General features: G+C 52.5%; 1 protein-coding gene across 1 annotated transcript in view; it reads right to left on the bottom strand.

Moving 5' to 3' along the window:
- The window catches only part of FAM83F (family with sequence similarity 83 member F), a 31,234-nt gene extending 18,945 nt beyond the window's left edge, over window positions 1–12,289 (bottom strand). The window contains exon 1 of the mRNA XM_069491710.1: window positions 11,795–12,289. Coding sequence (XP_069347811.1) covers window positions 11,795–12,289 — 495 coding nt within the window. The remainder of the gene's footprint in view (window positions 1–11,794) is intronic.
- Window positions 12,290–15,987: the final 3,698 nt, after the last annotated feature.

Raw genomic sequence — 15,987 nt, 5'->3', positions numbered from 1 at the left:
ATGGAGGATAGTGCTGGGTCTGCCCAACCAGGCTCTGGCTCAGACAGCTCTGACTGTGGAATCTCCTCTGATCTCCCCAAAGAGAGGGATCAAGGCCCACAGGCCAGCAGACAACCTTCAGTGCACAAAGAATCACCTGGGAGTGGGGTGGGGGGGTGTGTGCATGCACGCCTATTCAAAATGCAGATTCCAGGGCCCCATCCTCAAAGATTGATTCCTCAGGCCCAAGAAATGCATTTTAACAACACCCCTTCTCCACCTCCCTCCCAGGTGACTGAATGCAGGAGGTAGATGGATCACACTTTGAGTGAAGGCTGGTGTTTGGAAAATAATATATAGTCTGGAAGCAGAAAGTCTCACTGGTTGTGTGGCCTTGAGTGAGTCATTTACTAGGCCTCAGTTTCCTCATTTTAGAATGGGGAGGTGAACCCTTCACAGGGTTGTTCTGAGTTTTATTTACTCATTTCTTATTTAAGAGATGAGGTCTCACTATGTTGCCCAGGCTGGTCTCAAACTCCTGTGATCCTTCTGCCTCGGCGTCCCCAAATGCTAGGATTACAGGTATGAGCCACCAGGCCCAGCCTGCTCTGAGTTTTAAATGGGACAATGCAGGTGGAATGACAACATAGTGCTTGGCCTGTTGTGAGCGACAGGTAAATGCCGGTGCCCTCTTCTATCCTCAGAGATGGAGCCCGGAACAAAGGGGCCATCACTTCAGAGGAGGGGGCAGGAGGGAAGGAGCCAGCCAGCGGGGACCTGCTGAGCTCCTGGGGAGCCAGCCAGCCAGCGCCTGCTGCGGCACAGACACCGAGGTGGAGATGTTGCTCCTACGCTGCACGCCGAGCCCAGCAGGCCCATCCTGGAGTAGTGATTAGAGCCCAGGCAACACTATGCGCTCACAAAGGTCACAATGATCTAATTGAGGGGAAGGGCAGCCCAAGTGAGGAAGAGTCTGCAGGATGCACTGTTAGTCAAGTGATGTTTGGCGTCTACACCAGCACCCCCATCAATGCAATCGCAACGCACTGCTCAGAAAACCACTGCCAGGGAGGATCGCTCCAGCCCAGGAGCTCAAGGTTGCATGCAGTGAGCTATGATCGCGCCACTGCACTCCTGCCTGGGCAACAGGGGGAGACCTTGTCTCTAAAAAAAGAAAACAAACTGCTACCTGAGTCAAGTACCTGGAGGCGGGCTCCAGGGAACAGAGGCGACTCCTTATAACTGGCGCAGCCATTAACTGGAGCATAAAAAGGTGCTGCTGGAGTATGGAAGCAATTCACTGGGGAGTGGGGGGCGCTGTAAGTACTCTGGGTACACTGCCAAGACTTCCTCCGTCATCAAGACTGCAGCAGGCCCCCTCCGAATCATCACCTGTTTTTACACCAGCAGGGTGTAAAACAAAGCTTTACCTTGAGTTTCCCACGTATGTACCCTGGGGACAAAGAGGAGAGGAGAGCCCAGGAGAGGAGGTCTGCACAACTGCACATGGCTCACTCGGCGTGACCCCCACAGAGCCTGCTCCCCACCCCTGGACTCTCGATTCATCTCTCTAAGTCCCACAGTCCAAAAGTGTATTGCAGTGTGGAAAGTGTCAGAGATTCTACACTGGCTGTGAGACCTTGGACAAGTTACTTAACCCCTCTCAATTCCATTTGTAAAACAAGGCTACTTTACCGTTCTTATGAGGGTGAAAAGAAACGTGATAAAGCCCCGTGTTGTACCTGCTCCCAAGGGCCGAGCGCTGGCCTTCCTCTGGGACAGTGCCTGGCCACAGGTGCTCCATGTCAGCTTCATGCAACACTAGCTTACTCTGCCCTGATCATTCCCCTCTCGGCAGATGTATCTCACAACACAACCTCAAGCACATCACTTCCCTGCTCAAACACTCTGTGGCTCTCAATTGCCACAGAATCAAGTCAAAGGCCCTCAGCCTGGCTGAAGACCCTCCGCGTGTGCTTCCAGCCCAAAGATGCATTCTTCCCCTCCTCCCCTGGCAATCGGCTCACACCCCATGAGGTTACTCTATGTTCTCCAAACACACCCAGCAGGCTCCAGCTCTGATCTTAACTCACACTACCACCACCCTACTCCCATGGTAACAGGAATGCTCTAACTCTGTGGAGGTCCTTGTTCCACTCTTCCCAAGACTGTCTCAGGATTATTTTCTGTCTCCACTCCCTAGTGCAGTGTGTGCCCTCCCTAGGATGCATGTCTGCTCAAGCCACTGTCTGTCTAAGCACACGGGAGCTTCCCCCATCTACCCATGAGCGGTGGGGGACAGAGACCTGTCATTCCTTCCTGCACAAAAACTGGCACACAGTAAACATTCTGAACAGAACACCTCCACACAGGTGAGCTGCGGATGCATTTGGGGCCTGAGCTCTGGCCCACAAAGAGGGCAGAGCCAAATCCAGAGCTCCAATGGGTCCTCTTGCCAATGTGGAGGCCAGGCTGCCCCCTCCCCACCAGCAGGGCATCTGTGCTTTGTCAGCTGCGGCTTCCCAGCTGTCTGCAGCCATGTTACAGTGTTTCAGCTCACTAATTAGATATCATTAAACACCAGTTCCCTCTCTGCACTGGCAGCAATGGAGCCCAATTCTGCCCAGCCAGGACACATGCTGTCCCAGGCCTTTCAACCTCAGTGTGGGGCTGTTCCCGACCCTGTGGGTCATGTCTCCCTGCTGCACCCACTGGGGTTCACTCCCTGTTGAGCTGACCCTCTGAGGCCATCACTTTTGAAACACATTCCCTAAACAAGGTTGAATGAGACGGAACATACAAAGGAGACCCAGGCTAGCTCTGCAGAGAAAGAGAACAGACTGCACCCACGTGAGCAAGGTCAACTAATTCAGCCATGAAGAGCCATATATAGTGCCCCGCCAGGGAGTAAGCATCACAATTCTTTCTAAGATCCTAGGCCAGGCCAGCTTTTCCCTGCCCCACAGCATGCTTCTGGGATGACATCCCCAGCACTAAGTTGGTGTTAATTAGTGAAAATTATCTAATGCAAGCTCATTTTAACATTAGCTTAAAGCCAAACATAATTACAAAGATAAATCAACTGCTAAAAAAAAAAAAATCCAGTGAAGATACACAAACGATTTTTAGGATCATCTGCTGGTTTGGGTTACGAGGCTTGAGCTCTCTGCAAGATGCAGCACGTGGGCAGAGCAAGGCAGGACTCAAGGCATTTGATTGATCCTTCGGGGTGAGACAATTGGAGCTGGCAGTTTGCCTGGGAGGTTCTGAGAGGCGGCAAGGATAACTTCGTGGCTATGGCCAGGTGATGTTACCTGAGAGGGCTTACCCAGAGAGGCAAGTTGAGACTGCAGGGAAAAGTGTGGCTGGTGAAGGTGATAAGGAGGGCATTCCGGTGATGGGAACAGCGTGAGTCCACGTGCCTCCAGCCTTGCCTCTGCCTGCCCTGCCCTTCCACTGGCTGACTCAGCCGTCAGTTCCCAGGAAGCATCTGCTCACCTGGAACTCAGGGCAAGTGCGTAAGCCTGGGAATCGGACTCATCTCAGTTCCCATCCGGCTTCTCTAGTTACTGGCAGTGTGACCCTATCCTCTCTGAACCTCAGTTCCTCACCTGTAAAATGGGAAGTTGCTGGATTGTTGTAAAAATTAAACGAAATAATATATTCTAAAAGGGCTGCACATGTCTGGCACGTAAATGCTCAATAAATAATAGCTATTGGGGCCAGACACAGGGGCTTATGCCTGTAATCCCAGCACTTTGGGAGGCAGAAGCCAGGAGTTTGAGGGTCCACAGAGTTTGAGGGTCCACATTTGATTCATCTGTAAATTTCTGATGCCTGGCACATGGTAGGTTCTCGGGAAAATATGTTGAGGGGATGAGCAAATGGGAATCTCCAGGCAGTCCAGAGACCCTCCTAGATGAGGGAGTTAAGGACACTCGCAGTCTGTCCTCAAAGACTCACTGAAAGGTAAAGAGTCCTGGTCCCACCTCCACCCCACCATCTCCTGACTCACTGCTAAAGAACAAAACAAAAAGAACCCGTGTCAGGAGGAGCCTCCTACATGCCCAGCCAGTACCGCAAGGAGCCCAACAGAATGATGGCCGGCATACAAGCTGTACCAGGGATGTTTCCAGATTATTGGAAATCTGGGCCAGAGAGACTAATAATTAGAAAAGCCACAGGCTCTCTTCCAGGACTAAGATTCTGGGATCATTAGCAAGTCCACGCACTCCATGGATTTTAGAGAGGGAAAAAGAAAACCAGGGAAAGCAGCAGCCCCAGCTGAGGCTGACAGTGGGCACCTGGGAGGTGGGGAGTGGTGGGGGAGGGGGAAGGGATGGGGGAGGGATCTCTAGAGTGACTCAGCCTGAGGGGCGGCTCAGGACAGCAGAAGCCAGTGGTCAGCCAGGACCCAGCCCTGGCCTCATTTGTTCTCTGCCCTGCTCCCCACCCCACCCCCAGCTCGGGTTGGAAGCCTGCCTCAAACAGCCTCTGCTTTGTACCTTCTAAGACAAGAGGGGTGGATCTGGCCACCAGGTGAGTCAGCATCCCAGGGGGTGAGAACATGGAGGGGCCGGGCTGGGAATCCTCTCAAGGCCTCAGCCTGTCAGGGAGCGGCACAAGTCCAAGGGGGCCAGAAAGTGGCCACGAAGAGGTCAAATAGGTCTCTAGAGGCTACTTATACCAGATTCCCTGTGTCACCTGCCCCGCTGTCACCAGGAAGAAAGAACCTTTCTCCCCCAACGTGGCACAGATTGGAGCAGCTAGCAGTTGGGTATTTGTCTGTCTCCAGAATTAGTCTGAAAGCCTCCCAATAAACTTTGAATGTTTCTGGAAGTTTCAGAGGGAAGAGGTGGCCCCAGAGGGAAATTCCCAAGGGTAACCTGCATTCGTAGTGGAAGGACACAGCCTTGAACTCAGACTAGATGGAATCCCAGGAGCCTCTTGTGAGTTCTATGGCCTACGCTTTCCCTGACCTTCAGGGAAACCACCACCTCCCTTGCAAGGTGCTGAGGATTGGGTTAAAGGAAATAGCATGCAGGTCACCTATCTCATCTTTAGAGAAGTCCCTTTTACCTGCATACGTGCTTTAGGTTCTTAGGACAATCTTGCGCAAGAAAGCAAGAATCATCCCCATTTTACAGATGTGGAAACATAGAGGCCCAGCAAAGGCCATCCAGTGAACTAGGAAAGAGACAGCAAGAGCAAGAGTGAGGATTCCCAGGCTGGCTCCCTGCAGGGGACCCCCTCCTCTGGCAGCGGCCTGTGCCTTCTGAGATCTCTGCCCATCACACCTGGCTTTGCTACCAAGAAACTAAGAGAAGGTCATAAAGTTTGCTGAAGCCCCATCTTCTACTTTTGAACTCTCCCAGAAACACCCGTCCATACAGTTTCAGGAACCCAAAGTGTCAGATTTCAGAGGAGCCAACCCTCCACTCCCTCTTCTCCAAAGAGAAACACAGCCCAAGGCTGTGATTACTCATAGGTAACCCCTACACCCTGCCCCACACCCCAGTCTACCGGGGCCTCTTCTCCCAATGAAAGCTTTAATTCTCCAGAGTAAAAGAACTTGGGGTATTTCCAGACTGCCCTGGGGCTCTTTGGGCTGGGCCTGGGCAGCCAGTCAGGCCCTTGAGGATGACTGTGCCGGGAACATCCTCAGGGGAATGCTGGTTTAGGGTCAGGGGAGCCTCTGCACCTGCCTGTCTTATCTCTCTCTGCCCACAGCAGAGCCCAGAGAAGATCCAGGGCTGAGGATTCAGAAGCCACAGCATCTGGCAGGCAGGCCGTCCTCACCAACCCCACCCCCACCAAATCAAGGCAAACAGATAAATTCGAGGAGGGGAGGGAATGGGCAGGGCAGCCGCTGCTCCTGTCTCACTCAAGGGAGGAGCCACTCCTAACTCTCCTAACTCTAATCTCCTGGGTCAGGTACCCTAACTTCCTGGGAGAAAATTTGGTCACACCCCTGCAAGAAGAGGGAGAAGGCAACAGTTACTTTCCCAGACAATGAACATTTGTATGACACTTTCTAGTATTCTCAGCTTCACACACCAGTTTCTCTAGTTTGTTTTAAACCATTCAGAAACCTAGATATTATCCTCCCCATTTTATCAGTCAGGAGCCTCAGAGCGGGCGGTGATTTGCCCAGAGGAACACAGCCAGTAAATGGCCAGATAGGATAGAACCCAAAATCTTTCAACTTCAGAGCCTGTCTTCTGTTCTTGACATGAAGCTGGGTCTCACTGCTCAGGAATCCCAGCGCCTGGGATCAGTGGTTAAGCATAAAAGAGAGAGACTCAGAACCCAATAGCCAAAGTGCCCCGAGCTTGCCAGGGATGCCTGGACAGGCTGGGGCAAGATCCCGGAAGGCCTGTGAAGTGCTTATTCCCTGGAGCTGCAGCTGTGCCACTGCCCACCAGCCTTCCTGGGACGAGGACTCTGGAACTGCCTGGTGCCTCTGAAACAAAGCTCGTGTGGAACGGTCACTTGAGGAAGGGCAGAAGGGTTAGGAGAGGGGACAGTGTGTGGGGCCTGTGGGGCCCTGGACTGCCTGAGAGGCCTCCTCTTGCTCTGTGCATTTAAATCGGGCTTCCAAAAGGCAGCTCAGAAGCTCCTGGGTAAAGTTATTGTCCCTCTGAGACGGAAGGGGAGGAGAATGGGGAAAGGAGGGAGGTATGGAGGTATTAGGACCAAGTCAAGAACTGGGACCAGCATGCGAACTACATGGTGAGGTAGCTAATGAATGCATAATCTGACTCTCGGAATTCAAACACCAGTTACGTTTTAAGAAAATTATATATGTACGCTGGGGTTTTGTGGCATCTGCCTTATCTCTGTATCTCAATGCCCAGCACAACACTTGGTATGCAGAAGGTGATCGGTGCTATTTGCTGGATGTAGCTGAATGAGAGAAGTGTCAACCGAGTTTAAGGCAGAAAGATAGTGGGCCCTACTCAGAGGCAGAGGCTGCCATCTGCAAAGCTGAGGCCCATGGTGAGGTGAGCTGATGACTCCAAGACTTTGCCACACCCCTGGGCATCTGTATCCCAGCTGTTCACTACACCTGCTGATCAGTGGCCTAGACTGGCCGCTAACCTGGCCAGTCATGCCTCATGCTCTGCATCTTTCCCCGAATCCCTCTAACCCACCCCTCTTCTCTGTCCCCCTACTGCTCTAATTTAGAGTATTCTTCTCTCTGCTGCCAGACAGCTTGTTTCAATGAGGATTAAAGGAGTCCCCTGAGTAATGTGCAATGCAACAGGGATGTCTCCAGACACTTACTTCCCTAGAGGGACAGGTGGCCAATAGAAGACAGTCTTCAATTCTTTGAACAGATTGTTGACCACCTCTGACAGTCAGGGCACCACTGGGGTCCTGCAAAGGAGACTGAGAGGAGTAAGACAGAGTCTCTGCTCTTCTAAAGCACCCAGTCCGGCAGGATGAAATGGGCTCTCCCACGGCAAGCTGTGTGGAACTTTTGGATTGAAAATTTGATAAAATGCCAAGGAAGAGGTGGCCTCTCAGCCAGGCGTTGAAGGAAAGGGACAAACCCATCAATAGGCAGAGATGGGGTAGGACTAGCCTGGTTACCCACTCCTCGCTCCTCAATCAACCTGGCAGGACTATTCCACTAATTACAACAGGAATCAGACGAGTAGCTCCTAGTTAATAATAGTTACCTATTCCAGTGGCCTCCCTCTCCCGGGTTGTGTTTATAATCTTCGTGGGGTCATTGGTATTCCTGACCGAGGGCCTGGGGATGCTGTGTAATCTCCTTGTCCTTGGTCTAAAGACAAATCATTTCACCTCTTTGGACCTCAGAGGGATCCTCTGTGAAATGAAGACAACACCCTGCCTTACACAGTTATCGAGGCTCCAAGGAAACGGGGCAGTTTGTGATAAATTGAGAAGAGCTGGGAAGCTGGTGCATTTAAGGGTAGGGCCTAGGAATGCAGGGGTCAAGGTCAATCTTCAAGGTGAGGGCCAGTAAGGTTTCCTCTGTTTCTGAAGCACAAGGCAGTATTCTCTAAACCTGCCCAGCAGCCTCAAAAATGGATGCAGCCCATCCCAAGGGAGCCTGGGTGCGTGGACGGCTTAGCACCACCTCATCCTTCCTGCTGCGTTCGGACGTGCCCGTATACAGCTCCTCAGCATCAGAGGCCCTTCTTAACCGGGTTTAGGGGCTGGGCAGTGCCCCTCCTGCCACGCCCCCATCAAGCACTCCTCATACTGGATGGATCAGCAGATGATTAGGCTATTAAAGAGCGGAGGGGTGTTTTACATGTCTGTGTTCTACTAACGTATGCTTACTACACAGTAGACCTCCGAGTATTTGTCCTATGACCAAATGGATGCATAATCCTTCCAAGTTGACCACCCATCCAGATTGCAGTTGTCTGGTTCTCTTACTCCAGCTTTGCGAATAACAACCCAGAGTTGCTCTGTCTATGAACAGTCCTGCCAGAAGTCCACTGCCTGGCAGTTATAATGATCTGAACAGCCTACGCAGCAGCGACTTCCCCTGGTCTTCTCTGCTGGCATGGCACTGGCTGGGGCTCATTTCTGGATCCCTAAAGGTACCCTTTCCGCCTGTGGTTTAAGCAGACAAAGAACATCATAAGCAGATTACTCCGGGGGGGGGGGGGGGGGGCGGGACAGCAGAAAAAACCCCACCCCACAAGTAAATAGCCCATTGTTTGAATGCCAGTTGCCCAGTGTGGCTTGGGAAGGGCTTTCTGCCATTTGCAGAGGCCCAGGGAGCAGAGAGCTTAGGCTGACCTCAAAGGCCTTCCTCCCATTCCACATGGCCCCAGCCCCACACCTGCTGGGCTGTTTCCTCACTGGCCACCACCCTCTGCCCCTCCTTCCCAATCATAGTTTCAAAGTGTCCCTTCATTGGGCTCCTTTCTCCATAGCCCCGAAGACCAGATACAGAATTCCTCGCTGGTCTGTGACCATGGGCAAGTCATAGCAACTCCTTAGTTTCCTGTTTGTCATTTGGGGACAAAAACAATAGCAACTTACAAGGTTACTCTGAGGATTAAATTAAATAAAATACAAAACTTTCCGGCACATAACTGGACGTGAGCATGTCCTTCTGCCTCCCCTCCATGTTACCCGTGTCTCTGCACATAAACCGTCTCAGCCTGCCCCACCCGGCTTCTGGGCAGTCAGACTCTCACTGGAAACAAAGGAAACTCCCTCCCTCAGGGTGAAAAGGAAGGAGGAAGGATCTAGTTTAATGGCCACGGAAGGTTCCCTGCCAGCTGGACAAGCCAGTGTGGGGGTGGGGGCCAGGCAGGTGTCAGACAGTGCAGCCTTTAGAGCAGAAGCTAGGGATCTGGGTTCTTCCATAACCAGCCACATGACCTTTGGGCAAGCCCCTTTCCTCATCTGTGCCTCAGTTTCCTCCCCTGTGAGACAGGGTCAACCTCTCTGTCCTACCTACTTCACAGAGTCTTTGAGAAGAAGTGGCTACACATACATGAGGCACAGTGATTCAGGGTGAGGGCCCAGAGAGCCTAGGAGTTGAGTGGGCACAGACAGGGTCAGACGCTGGTGCTTCCAGGGCGGCGGTCACCTACCTTGGGCCCAGTTTTAGGGTCCCTACACCAGGCCTCACCCAGCACTAAGCTCCCACCATGACAGCTCTTTTTTCCTGCCAAACTGCCTTGCTTTTTTCAAGCGAAAATCTCTCGTTCCTGCTCTGGAGTCTTAAACTGCCCATTCCAGTTTACTTCCCTCTCCCCTTCCAACTCTGTAACTCATCTCCCTCAGGGAGCCTTCCCAGATTGGGCACATCCAGCCTCAAACTCTTTCCCTTCCAGCAGAGCCCCAGCATTTGAGTAAACTCTTACAAGGCTACAGTTTGTGTTTTCTTTATGGCTAGTGCCTGGCACACAGTAGGCACACAGGAAATAACTGCTGATTTAATCTATACATATTGGATTGGTTCACAATTGTTAAAGTTTCTGTTAAATATTTAAAAAGTTAAGAACACCCCACTATGCAGGACTAGAAGCTTCAGTGGCCAGGGGCCCTGTCCTTCCCTTTTTGTAACAGGGGTACACAACCTGTCCCCCAGGTTGTGATCAGGCTAGCTCCATTCAAACTCCTTGCTTAATCCCTACTGCACCATTATTTCAGACAGTGGGGCAGGGTAGCACAGTGGCTTTGGTGTTTGGAGCCTGGCTCAGCCACTTACTAGCTGCAAGAAACTTAACTGTTCTGAATCCTGATTTCTTTTTCTTCAAAACTAAGGAGACTACATATCTCACCCAGTTGTGAAAAGCAAATGAGAAAATGCACAGTGGCTGGCACACATTAAGTGCTAAATAAATGGAGGCTTTGTTAGTATTACATCATGAGACTTGACCCCTGACCCCAGCTGCAGCCTGCTGCCCAGTATTGCTGCTCACTTCCCTTGCCCCTCCTCTGCGTTCAGTCTTGCCTTTTTCTTCTGCAGAATGCAATATATAAAGAAAGCTCAGTCAGACAAAGAGGAATTATTTAGAAAGGGGGGTGGAAACATGGACAATGAAAAGTTAACCCTTCCTTCTGGAAGCCAGTCTAGCCAACTACCTAGATCAACCCTCCAGGAAGAGGAGCCCTGCCACTGGTCTTTCTAGCTTACTTTTCCCTTCTTAGGCCTATGGCTTCCTGTTCAGCGTCCAGGGGAAACAGAATTCCAATCACACTCATTGAGCTGAATCAGCACGGTGAACCCAAGCTACTTTTGTTGTGTATTCTGAATTATGCACCAAAGGCTGCTGGTGTTTCTTAACAAATCTCAGTGTAGGGGAGTCAGATTTAGCAAATAAAAATACAGAATGCCCCATTCAATTTGAATTTCAGATAAGCAATGATAACTTTTCAGTATGAATGTCAGTATCAGTAATATTTTGGATAAATTGATATTAAAAAGTTATGTGCTGTTTATTTGAAGTTCAAATTTAATGGGCATCCTGTATTTCACTTGGAAGCTCCTACCCTACCCAGATATTCCTACCCAAAGGCACAGAAGAGTAAAGATTAAAGTCATTCCCCTGCTCCACAACCTACTGGCCCCACCAGTATTCCTAACCCGCCACCATGGAAACACCCTTCTTCCCAACTCTCCAGCAGAGCAGATGTGCTAAGTAGGAGCTTTTCCCTGAGCTGGAGTCCAATGGCCTGCCTTGTCAAAGTGCCCAGCATAGTGCCAAGGACATAGTAGGTGCTCAAAATACATCCCCTCATTCATTCCAGGCTGCTTGAGCTCTTATTGGTCCCAGGAGAGGGTGTGAAAGGGAGGGGGACAGGCCGGCTTTGACTGTGGGTGGGGGTGCTCCCAAGAGCAACATGCCTGGATGGGGGTGGGGAGGCCACCACCACCGGCTACTTCCTGGAGTAGTTTTGAAGATAACATGAGAAAATGGCGAGGGATGTGTTCTGTAAGTCCCTGGGCAGCAGATGGGTTATTATCAAGACCTTTGAGTGGCCCTTTTTCAACATTTTCCTTCATGGCATCCACTCTTCCCTAGGGAGATGGACACGACAAGTTAATTCCAGAAGTACAGAGCAAAGCCAGCGCCTCTGGACACTGTAGTAACGATGACTAACATCTGTCCAGCACCTTCTAATTTGCTAACCACGTTCACGTCCGTACTCTCTAGATGGAGGCCTCATGATAGCCCCATGAGGGGGGGTTGGGGCCCATTGTACAACGGGCGTCAGGGCGGCCTGCTCCAGGCCCTGCCCGGAGTTGGGGCCTGGTCCAAGGGGCCGGGGTTGGGGTCCCACCGGTGTGGGGGTCGGGGGCAGGGCCTACCTTCTGAGCCTGTTGGATCATCTGCCTGACCACCTGCTTGAGGTGCGGCGCCTTCTCGTCCTTGGGGGGGTGGGTGAAGAGGGTGATGCGGCTCACGCCGCGGTAGAAACCGGTGTCCGTCCAGCCCAGGTCCAGAGGGGGCACCTCGGTGTCCGAACGGTCGGGCCAGTAGGCCAGGGACTCGCCGGGCTCGTCCGGGGGTTGCGCGGGGGCCTGGGCCCTGGCCTTGGCCTTGCTCTTGCCCCTGGCGGCGGCGGCGGGGGCGGCGTCCTCGTAGGGGATCCAGGCGGCGCAGAGGTCCTGGCGCTCCCGGCTGGAGAGGAAGTCCCCCAGCCGCTCCTTCTTGACCCGCTCGCTGTAGGCCTGCTCGCCGCCGCCCAGCAGCGCCTCCAGCGCGGCCCGCCGCCGCTCGCAGTAGTAGAAGGCGGCCTGCGCCTCGGTCACCCTCTCGTTCACGTGCGCCTCGTCCAGGCAGCTCAGCTGGGACTCGGCCATAGCGCCCCGGCCCCGGCCCGACCGCGGCCCCGAGGTCCCACCGCCGTACCTGGAGCCGCCGAGGGGCGGGGCGCCTCACCTGGCCGCGGGGTCGGGCTCGGCCCGCCCGCCGCCGCGTGCCGGCCAATCCGCGCGGGCCGGAGCGCGGGCGCGGCCGTCGGGCGGGGAGGAGCCGCCGCGCCCGCCGCCCGTGCCGGCCTCGCGGGGCCTAGGGCCCTCCCCGCGGCCGCGGTCTGGCGTCGGCCTGCACGGCCGGCCGGGTCGGGAGCCCCAGAGTGGAAACAGAGCCCGGCGGTAGTTAGACCCACGTGCGGCCTCTGGCCCACGTCTGCCTCCTGGCCCCGACTCTCGTGTGGGGCCAAGGTTGGCGACCTGACCTTTCCTGCCGCCAGCCCCCGCCCGACGCATCGCTGTGGGCGTTCATTGTCGAAGCTGGTAGTGCCCCGAGCACGTGTTCCGGCCGGTTCTGGCCGGGCGCCTCCGGGGCCGCGGATCTGACCCCTCCCTAGTTGAGGGTCTGGGGGCCCCGCTGCTGGACAGGATTGTGACGGCTGGGGAGGGGGCAGTTGGTGTGCAAGGCGAAATGCTAATGAAATCTCTAGCTTCCTCCCACGCATCCCAGTTCTGAGATCAGAGGCCTCCAGGGGCTGTCAATCCAACACCTTCGCTATAAAAATTTCTTTTAAAAAAATCCATCCAAACACAAAAAGGATGTAAACAGCAGCAGTGGAATCCCCCCACCCCATTTTAATTTGAAGTGGTGAGTGTGTGTGTGTGTGTGTGTGTGTGTTTGGGCAAGATAGGCTGCCAGAGGCCTGATTACTATATTAGTGAATCAAAATATATGTTTGAGCTCAAGGAAGGAAGCCACATGTGTGCACACACACAGCAGCAGTTCTGCTGTTTCCCATTGGATTAAATACAGTCTTCTTAGTCATTAACATATTATTTTGTTCATGCACTGCTGTACAATTTGATTCTCCACATTCAAAATATTTTCAGATCATAGCAACCAAAGATTCACATTTCTCTCATTTTATAGCGCAGCATCTTAGAGCTGGAAGGAGCCTTTTAAATTAGTTCAACCCCCTCATTTTACAGATGAGGAAATTGAGGCCTAGAAACGTGCTTTGCTGGGGTCTCCTGCAAAGGAGAGGCAGAACATGGGGACTGCTAGGTTCTCCATGTCTTGGAGGTCTTCCCTCTACATCACAGCCACCTTTGCCTTTTCTCCTTTTCTTGTGAAATGACAGGTTATTGGGGACCTGGTTTTAACTCCAGGGGATTTGAAGAGGTTGCTTACCATTTCTAACGCCTTCCTTTGATGGTCTGGAAAAAGGGTTAGATTTTCAAATACCCACAAATTTTATGACCATAATCAGTTCTGACATCCTGTGCCCAAAGATTGGGGGTGGCCAAGCAGCAATGTGTCCTCACTTGTCCTTTGCTCATCTTGGGAATTGGAAGGCTTCACTGCTGGTCATACTCCACTCTTAAGTACCCATAGACAAATTATGTCTTTAGGTGGGAGAGCATTTAGTTTGTTACCTAATGACTTGAGTGAGACATGGTTTTTGCTGTCACGGAGCACAAATGTTATGTGATGTGAGTTGCGATTGGACGGAAGGTTAGAAACAGAGCAGAATATTTTAGTAATAAACAGTTCATATTGGAAAAGGTCTTTCCTAGATCTGAGATGAAACACACTGTGGTCTTTTTGTAATATTCACCCTAACATACCAATGACTTCTTTATTCAACCAACATTTTTGAGCAGTTAATGTGTACTAGATAACATGCTTGCCACTGAGAATAATAGAAGAAAGAGGAATCGGACATAATAACTAGCTGTCCTGGTGGGTCCCTCAGTTTAGCTGGGAGTCAAATTCTCACAGCAATCTTGACAAGGCAGGGCGCTAAGTGATACAATGGCGTTCACACAGAGGTCGCAGGCTGTGGAGGCATTTTAATGTATAATTATCTAATTTGATTTATTTCCTCCCCCCAAATCTGTTGAAGTAGACTGTGAAAGGGATTACTGTTGGGTGTCACAGATGAATAAACTGCGGCTCCAGGAGGTGTCCCATTCAAGGTTATCAGCTGTGCACTGGAAATGCTGGGGCGCATATCCACATAGCCTGATCCCCAGGCCCTCCACCCTGCCCACACCTAAACACTCTGTGCATTGCTCTTGAGATTCTTAAAAAGCCTTACTCTCGGGGAAAGTGCTTTCTTTTAGGTGCCGGCCCTACAGATCAAGCTACGGCATCTTCTCATCCAGGGACATCTGTGGGGCGGTGGCCCCCTAGGAAAGCCCCTGGTCCTCTACTGGTCCTTCTGGCCCTGAGTCTGGAGTTTCCCTGAGCTAGGTGGGGCCCGGTCATGGTTGCATTTCCAACGTCGGAGGCCACCTTGCCCAAGGTGACTGCCACCTTCCTGAGAAATCCTGCCTCCTCCAGATGCACCTCCCACTCTGCTCCCTCTTCCTCCCTCGGACAGACACCAACTGTGCCCTTCTGGGTACTTGGCTCTAATTCACCTTCCTCTTGCCTGCCGCCGCACACCTCGGGCTGTGTGTTCACAAGATAAAGATATGACACCTTATAGTTAACGTTAATTGCAGCTGTGTTCATCCCCGCACACGTCTATTTTCCCAGGCCCTCCTGTGTAATTTGAGTCCCCAAATAGCCCACCTCATGATATATTTTTAGATAAGTTTTCCAGGGGTGACTTTCTTCCTCCATAGCAATTTGTGTCATGAGTGCCTCTTATAATACTTCAGGGACTCTCTCGTGCCTCTGTAAAATTCTTGCTCACTCCTATCCCCAGAGAGGGTGAGAGAATAAGGGGAAGAGGTTCTGCCGGCCCGCGGGGAGGAGAGGCAGAGGTCCTAGGCCTGAACAAGCTGAGCAGGCCTTCCCCTCCGACCCACTCTCCTGCCCCAAGAAATGGAAACACTGCGGCCTTGCACCTGCAGCCACTTACGTAAGGCTTTCGTCCAGTCATTCAGTGATTAGTTATTGAGCACTAATTATGTACGAGGCAAGCTCGTGCCCCAACAGATCTTCCAGACTCGGGACTTTGTTGAACCTGCCGCCTTGGAGGCGTCTAGGCTCCCTCTCCCATAACTGCTGAGCTGCTTTCTCTGACTTGGTGATTCCTGGTTTTTCTTCACCTCCCTGCCACGTCTTCTGTCTCCTTCGTCCATCCCTTAAACATGGGTGCTCTTCATGGCTCATCCTTGGCTTTCCTGTCTTTTCCATCTCGCCCGCTCCGTGAGTATCTCACTTCCTGTGCTCAGAAGACTCAACTATAGAGCTCTCTCCACTCCCAGCCAGTTTACCAGGCTGCCTGCTGGTCCCCTCTGCTCGGATGTCCCACAGGTGCCTCCAGTGCAGCATGTCCCAAATGGAAGCCATCAGGCCCTTCCCCTTTGTCCCCCCTCGTACTGTTCCTCCTGCTTTCCCACCTTTGGAATGACTTGGCCTGGCCGTCTTCCATCTGCCATCTTGCACACGTGGGAAACAGGGGCTCATTTCCCCTGCCTTGTAGCCACCAGGCCAGAAGAGGCTTCCTCTGGGATGAGATGGGATGTGTTCCCGTCAGTCCTCTTCCCTCCGTCCCCGCTGCCACTCCCCACTCCTCGCTTCCTCTCATTTCTACGCTGCATTTTTGCAAGAGCCTCCTAACTGGCCTCCC

Source organism: Eulemur rufifrons, chromosome 16 (assembly GCF_041146395.1).
Source record: "Eulemur rufifrons isolate Redbay chromosome 16, OSU_ERuf_1, whole genome shotgun sequence".
In the NCBI taxonomy this organism is placed as follows: domain Eukaryota; kingdom Metazoa; phylum Chordata; class Mammalia; order Primates; family Lemuridae; genus Eulemur; species Eulemur rufifrons.
This window is presented reverse-complemented; position numbering and strand designations above follow the sequence as displayed.